The following is a 7,937-nucleotide window of genomic DNA, read 5'->3' as shown; positions in this document are numbered from 1 at the left end:
TTATCCTGCTCCATCTCCCCCCCCCCCCCCCCACCCAGCACTCTCAATGCTGCTCTTGGAGCCTACATGGGGAGCTGTGCTCCAGTTCTAGTCAACATCAGCACAAGTGCATCTGTGCAAACCCCAAATGTAGGGCACAAAGCTGTAATTGGCATCGCCAGGAAGCCTCAGCCACAGACAGGGAGTAACAAGTCAACTGCACAAGGTCTGGGAAACTTGTCAGGAGTCTTTTTAATAAGCACCAGAGAAGAGATAAATAAGTAATTGATGTCCGAGGTAACAAACAGCTCAAGTGAAAGAAAGAGTCTTTAAAAAACTTGTGGGTTTGGTACCATTTGAAAATTAGAACATATAATACAGAAGCAGTAATTCCAGGGGAAAAATACATATATAAAATGTTGCATTTTAAATTCAGTGTAACAGATACCCAAGAGAAAAATGAACCACCAGACCCAATCCCCGACCCCCCAAATGAGGATATCAATGAGAGACAAATTTCCCCAAGTTAAGGAATTCTAGGTAGTCCTGTAATTAGACCAAGTCCAAGATTTTCTCAGCAAACATGCAAAAAGCACCAAAGAAGATGTGAAACTACCACACTCGTTACTATCATTTTATTGGTAGGGAAAGCACCAGACAGTTGCATGCAGAGCCAAACCACCAAACTCAGAACATTCACCCATCACTACTATCACTGTTTCAAATCATGAAATAAAAAAGAATCCAAGTGCATTCAAGTACTTGACCACCCAATTTCAGTTACACCCACCTTTAGGTAAATCCCTGATTACATTTGTTTGTTCGTTATAAAAGGATGAGATACCGTGTTGGATTTAAGAGACTACAATGGAATGTGAGTTGGCAGTGGAGGGAATGGGTGACGTACCTGTCCCACTGCCTTCACAGGAAGTAAGGGCTGAGGGAAACGGGGATTTGTGTTATCAAATACAGACATCTAAAGTGTTACCTCATCAAGTAATTAATGCCACCAGTGTGTACCAGCTGCAAAGCAAAGGCTGATCTGTTAGTGCTGCAGCTTTCAGCTGGAAGCTCTCAAAATGCTGATGCCAAATAACTTGGTCCCAGAATGAGTGAATCCCAAGTGTGCTCCATGATCAGGGAGCCTAGGCTAAGTTGTTCTTTTGCAGTTTTAAGTGCAGACTCCACTTGCAGCAGTTCCACACTTTGCTGTGTACACTGAAACAAAACTCAGGATGTAAATCATCCTTTGAAAAGCTTTTCATCCAAATGAGAGCACCAGCTTCAGCTCACACACTTCTGGCTTATCATCACCAGAAGTCTCGGTACCAAAATGACAATGCTGCACTGCCTCTGCTTTTCAGTCCCTGACCTGGCTGGCCACTGGGGAGTCTGAAACAGACATGGTGTGCTTGTGCTTTCAGCTTCCTCACAACAGCCTCTGTGGAGAGGGCAGGAAGGAGACCTACGAGGTCCTGGTTTAAGTAGATACCAAAATACTTTCAAACCAATGTGTCCAAACGCTTATGTTTTTACTAATGGGTAACCCCCCACTGTACAGCTGATATGTGTGTTATCACCTTCATAGGGTCTAACCCAGACCTGTGCAGTTCAGAAGGGCTGCAAGGGGCTTCTGGCAAGCTTTGGAATGGACAAGGCATCTTCTCAGTAAAAGAATAATTTTAAAAGCCTTTTCAAGTACAGTTTAAAGTAAAGGTAACTGACCCTATCTAAGAAAATAATAACCATAGCTGCAAAATTAACACGGAAATGGGATTTTGAGGGATATATTGTTATGTAACACTTTAAAGCATGTAACAAAACTGCAGTACAAAAGACCATTTCAATGTCTATTACTGAAAACCAGTTGAAGAACAGACCGCAGCCCCTAGTAACACACCTAAGCAACCCACATGTCCTGATAATGATTCCCAAAAAGTTACAGCCTTTCCAAACAACAACTAACAGTTAGAGCTGTCTGTTTCTTTGATTTTCCCAACAGTAGTTTCTTTATGCAGGGGCTTGAGTTTTCCTTCTCTCATTTTGTTCTGGCTCAGCGCAGCTTCAGACATCTGCTCCCCACTGGTGGAAACGGGATCTAAAACCACCACGGATTCTGTCTCTTTTTCACCACTAGAAGCTTTTCTTGTGAATTCTGGATGACTAGTTGATCTAAAGGGAAAAGAACACATGTATTTATACTTACATAAATATATATACTCATATAATACAGAAAACAGTTCACATATTTAGGAGAAAGAATATAAATATACAGAAGAACATTTCTATTTGGAGTAGCACATATGACCAGGATAGGTCTACTAAACTAGTAAACAGATTTGTAGATTTAACAGCTGTTTCAAAGAGAGTGTAGTGCACTAAATGCAAGTCACATTAACCCCTTCTGAACCATGGAAGGTGCTGAACAGGAAAGATGAACTCACAAGGCACTGAGTAAACCCTTACACTATGAAAGAATCAGTTTAAACATAGCCTTTAAGAATTCATTTTCTCTCTGCTCATGGGTTTAGGTTCCCCCATGTCCAACAGAGCAGCTGCTCTGGAAGGAAATGCTACCAGTTCCTAATAGTCCTGCAGCCCAAAGCACGGCTGCTTCTCCACACCTCCATCCAGAGCAGCTTACACAGGGCTTTCACTACTACGCTCTTCCATACCACAGGGAGCAGCAGCAGCGTAACCAGATCTTCCATGTGGCTCAGCACCAGCAGGCTGCTAGTGGTCTCAGCGGGAGCAAGTGCAAGTGATTTCTCAACATTCACTTGCTGCATTTGCTGGAACAGAGGGTGCAAAACCTGCATTCTGTACTGCACAAACAGGGCTACGCCTCGGTGCCTTGCCAGGCAGGGATTCGTGCAGATAAAAAACCCCTCAGAGCACGGAGAGGAAGGAAAGGTCAGAGACACCAGCGTTTGTTGTCGAGGCTGGCATCATGCTATAAATACTAAAAGCACCTGTCTGTATTCAAAAGCTTTGTACTATGTTGAAAACATGCAGGCAAATCCTTACATTAGCTAAAACACACCAGCAGAAATTCAGAGAATCACAGAATGGTTTGGGCTGGAAGGGACTTCAAAGCTCATCCAGTTCCAACCCCATTGCTGTGGGCAAGGACACCCTTACATCAAATACTGACCAAGCCACAGATGGGGGGATCTCCTTTGCAGGAGGCATGTGCCTCCCACACCACCACATCGCACTTCCTGAGCCTGCTGGTCTCAGTGCCAAGGGTGTGCAACCAAGCACAGTTAGGGCAGTGCCACACTGTGCCCTCCTGCTTATCCTTGGGCAGGGCCACACACACCACAGTGTAGGTGTCCACACCGACAGCCACTCAACGGGCAGGGGCAGGGATGCCTTAAGCGGGAAGGTCCTACTCATACCAGCGGGTGTGTGGCTCTGCTCTCCCCAGCAGCCTCACTGCAAAGCTGCCAAATACAACGGCATCTGCTAGTCCAGAGCCTTTTGTTTTCCTTTTTGCTGTTCTGTTTTATTTATTCTTTACATTTTTCCACGCTTACTGCTATGGAACATCCTTCCACACTGCTACAGTAACACCCTCGAAAGGAAAAGCAGTAGAATCAACTGGAGGGCAGAGAAAGAAATTCAGCTACAGGATCCATCTGCCATGAACCGCCCTTTATTGTGACAGTCTTTGTCCTAGAGAAAATGACAAAGCAAAAAGAGGTCACCCCACGCCACAGAGCATGGGGCGGGGAATGTGCTGGCTCCCACCTGATAGAAGAAGGGAAAGGCACAGGTTAAACCCAAGCACATAATCACACAAACAACAGTTGTTGCCCTTTCCATTTCAGACGGGATTTACTCAGCTTGCTGCTGGATAGAGCAAATGAAATTCCATGTTCAAGCTTTAATGACGAGAATTGTCTCCAACATTAGAACTTTGCTATAAGTTAATTAATGCGGAAATGGGTGCTAATAGACACAGTTTCACGCTCATTTGATTACCATCAGAAGGCAGTGATTTCATAAGGAAAATAATGCTTATTTTATGCAAAAGTTGCCAATCATTCCAGAAAATACAAGCCGGGGTATTGGGAACCTTACAGCAAATTAAACTTTTTAAAGCAGTGTAACCAGAAGAGGGTTATTTTTAAAAGTGCTACCCTCTGAAAAGCTGATTGCCCAACATCATCAAAATGGTCAAAGCCATAAATGCCAAGTTCATTTTTATTTCACTTTGGAGGTAACTATCTTTCAAATCCCAACAGCTGGACTATTTAATACAATCTGGTGAATCAAAGTATAATTCTTCAGTGGGCTCACAGCGGGGAGTCTGCATTAGTGTATGGCAGCATTCCAACAACTGATGCACGGCCAAGCGCGCTCAAGTCTGTTTCATTTCTAACAAAAATGGATAAAACTGCAATCATATTTACCACCTTCAAAGGACAGAAAAATGAAAGATGTCAATATAAAGTAGTTTAATGGAGAAAACCAGTGATTAAATCAGCGTTTCCAGCATAAAAATAAGAATTACTATTCAGACTTTGTTGTACTACCACTCCCTTCTTCAAATCCCTTACGGCACCCGTCTGACGGTGATGCTGTTACAGCTGAGGTGCTGTTAAAATCATTAACCCTGTGTACCAGGTGTTCCCAGCTCCTTTTCAACAGTTTGTCACAAGCAGAATGCAGGTGGAGCGAAGTTTCAGTGCAAGAATGAGCATCATTTGGTGCTCCCTTTCAATAACCGGGTTTGACTGCTAGAAAATGAAGCTGGGGAAAGCAATTCATGCAGATACAGTGAGCCACAGCTTTGAACTGTTACAGATCTGTCCAGCCAAGATACTTGCATTTAGTTCCATATAAAACTCTTCCCTCATTACGACTGTTAATGCTGTTATCAGTATTCCTGTTATTTGTCCAACTATGTAAGCCAGAAATAGAGAATGTCGTTCTACTGTTCTCATTCATACATCGATGTTCATAAGCCTGCCGTATTTTTATGACTAAACACATAAAACCTGTACTGATTTAGATGTTAAGGGTGTTTTAGGTTAATTATATGTGACATGCAAAGTCCGACGCAGTGCAGAGGACTGCTTGTGATACAAGAGTACCAAACTATTTCTATAGTTACAAAAGGATGAAAATAAAGGGTTACGCCTGACGGGCCATCCATGCGCTGGTACTGCTGTGCCCTTAGTAAATAATTTACAGCAGAAGTACAGAAGGACAAACTAGGGCTTGGATTATCAACTGAGACTTGGAGTTTCTTTGTTTCCTTTGGTTAATGTTATAATCTGGGTATGATTTAACCTTGCTCTGTGCACTATGCCCAAAACCATTGTACTGTGGTTCCATTAGAAAACAGAGTTTTGTGTAAATATTATAGAACACATGACTGGAGCAAGTCCCATCCTATTTTTAACTATACGTAAAAGCAGAAAGCTAAAGGAAACCAGTCAAGGAAAACACTGTAGGAAAATCTATGGGGTTTACAGCATATTCAGAAAATACCAGCAAAAATCTATTCTGGCAAAGATGGTTTTGCATGGAGGGGACTCTGCCCGGAATCCGAGGTGGCAGGAATGAAGGCATTTCTGCTGCAGGAGCCAGCGCCAACAGGGCACCAAATCAGCCCCCTGATCTGGGACACTGAAATAGCTGTCAGCTGCCTGCAAACAAAACTGCTTTCAAAGACAAAGTAACACTGAACCCTTAGTCCCCAAAAGATGAAATACGAAGTATTAAGATAATCTGACAGCTGCTCACCACCAGTTGCTTCTTTGTAACACTTAAAAACCAGGCTGCCATGTCACTCACAGAACCATACAATCTCACTTCTTGCTCCAAGCCCCTGGGTCCAACCTGGCCTTGAACACTGCCAGGGATGGGGCAGCCACAGCTTCTCTGGGCACCCTGTGCCAGCGCCTCAGCACCCTCACAGGGAAGAGCTTCTGCCTAAGAGCTCATCTCAGTCTCCCCTCTTCAGACCCAACCCAACCAGCCCAGGGAGCCAGGTGAACTCCAGTGCAGGACAGTGGGTCCCAGCACACAGGATGACACCACGTCTGTCTGTGCCATGCCAGACAACAGGCGTGCTGGCTCCCTTTTATCCTCCATCAAAAACGAACTGAGAATAGAAGTGAAACTGCAGATGTGTCTACTAAATATTCCAGAATTCTTAACAAGGCAGGGAAATCCAACAGACAGGACCAAAGCCTAACACAAAACAGCAGTAAAATACCCACTAATTCTAAGTCTTCAGTGAACAAAAAACTCCATCACACTGTGGTATCTGCCAACATGAAATTACAGGGGATACAAAAGGTGAAGCTACTGAATTTGTCTGTTGGTTCCCTTTTCCGATTTTTAGGTGCTGTTTTGAAAATGCCCAAACAAAAAGACTGGCAATGAAGAGGCTCAGAAAGCTTCTGCCTGCACTGAGAGCACATAAGAAATACACTCATAATATGTGGAAAACATCTTACAGTCTCTTTTCGACCAGTGAAAACTGAGGAGACCTCAAACTTCCAGAACATCCCATTGTTTCCTTCATCTGTTGTTCACACTAAATTGCCCATGCTCAAGCTGCAATGGCAAACCTCTGCAATGGTGTCTGGCTGGGGCTGAGCTGCTTCCCGCAGAGCTGGTGGATGATGCAGGGCTACTAAGATTACAGCCAGAAGGAGGACAAATCCTTTAATTGTATAAAATCATCAGATTAAGACTAACCCTCTCTGTGGTTCCCTGTGAGCAGGGAGCTCTCCTGCCCAGAAACTCAATGTTTATAAAGTGCTGGGAAGAAACCAAACCCAAACCCCCAAAAGCAGCAGGGCAGAGCCAGACACACCTTCCCTTTCTGGGTCTACACACCACAGGGGGGCACAGGAACTCTCCTTGCTCACAAGGGAACTAAATTGTCACCTATTCTCCTTTAAGCAATTGTCACCAAATTGCACTCCTGCTGGATTAAACATTTGGGAAGAGATCTGCAGATTACCTGAATGCTGAGGTAAAGCCTCAATTTCCCTACAGGATACACACCATTGATGTCTTTCCCCTCAGCACCACCTTCCACACATTCATCATCTGCTGAATGGCTTCAGACCTTTCTTCTAACAGCCTCCTGCACTGAAATAACACCTCACCTGGGGGTTCAACCCCCAAATTTCTCACCTGAATTAACTTCTCTAAGCTATTGCCACTTAGTTTGATTAAAATATATTTCAGAATCCACCTGATTCACCATGGCCAGGTGGATGGGGCTTGGAGCAACCTGCTCTAGTGGAAGGTGAACCTGCCCATGGCAGGGGGTTGGAACTGGATGAGCTTTAAGGTCCTTTCCAACCCAAACTATTGTGCAATTCCATGAACCTGTGTTTATGGATGTTACAGCCCTTTTCCACAACCCCTCTTTAGGCGACTCAGGAGCAGCCCAGAAGTAATCACACCATGTGTGGAGTCCTACTGCAACCAAAGACTGGAATTGCTTACCCCATGCCTGTGTATTTGGGTTGGATTGTCACCGATTTGGGGGTGGGGAGGATCCAGGGTTTCACTCAATGAGCTAACTCCTCTCTGGGCATTGTTCACAGATACATTCTCAAGACTGGCTCTTTTTCAAAGGCACAACCTTCTTTCTCTGTCAGAATGGGTGTGCTCAACTGTTACTCACCGTGAATAGAGAATGATGAATAGGGCTGTCCACATTTAAATGTCTGTCTGTATTACCTCCTCCTTCACATTACTAGCCTTAGGAAATCGATGGTGCAGCAAAGAGAAATAGCTCATGCACACCTATTCCTCAGGTTTTCTATAGGAAGCTGTACATTAAGATCTGGGTGAAGAAAGAGGAATAAATATGCACAGTATGGGACCTGCAATCCTCTGCTGTGCTATAAACTGGCTGCTGCAAACAGTCAAAGCAGGTCACACCTCTGTCAGATTGCAAGGAATTGCAAATGATGAGG

At 44.1% G+C, this 7,937-nt stretch overlaps 1 protein-coding gene across 5 annotated transcripts in view; it reads right to left on the bottom strand.

Annotated features, from left to right (window-relative positions):
* Positions 1-206: 206 nt before the first annotated feature.
* SHTN1 (shootin 1) overlaps positions 207-7,937 on the bottom strand; it is a 65,620-nt gene continuing 57,889 nt past the window's right edge. For all 5 annotated transcript variants that reach the window (XM_057417263.1, XM_057417260.1, XM_057417262.1 and 2 more), the window contains one exon: positions 207-2,151. In XM_057417263.1, the coding sequence (XP_057273246.1) occupies positions 1,941-2,151 (211 nt within the window). In that variant the 3' untranslated portion in view covers positions 207-1,940. The remainder of the gene's footprint in view (positions 2,152-7,937) is intronic.

Source organism: Pezoporus wallicus, unplaced genomic scaffold, assembly GCF_028554395.1.
Source record: "Pezoporus wallicus isolate ANWC-B61680 ecotype Strahan unplaced genomic scaffold, APGP_CSIRO_Pwel_v1 contig_8188, whole genome shotgun sequence".
NCBI lineage: Eukaryota > Metazoa > Chordata > Aves > Psittaciformes > Psittacidae > Pezoporus > Pezoporus wallicus.
Note: the sequence above shows the minus strand (reverse complement) of the source record. Positions and strands in the feature narration are given on the sequence as shown.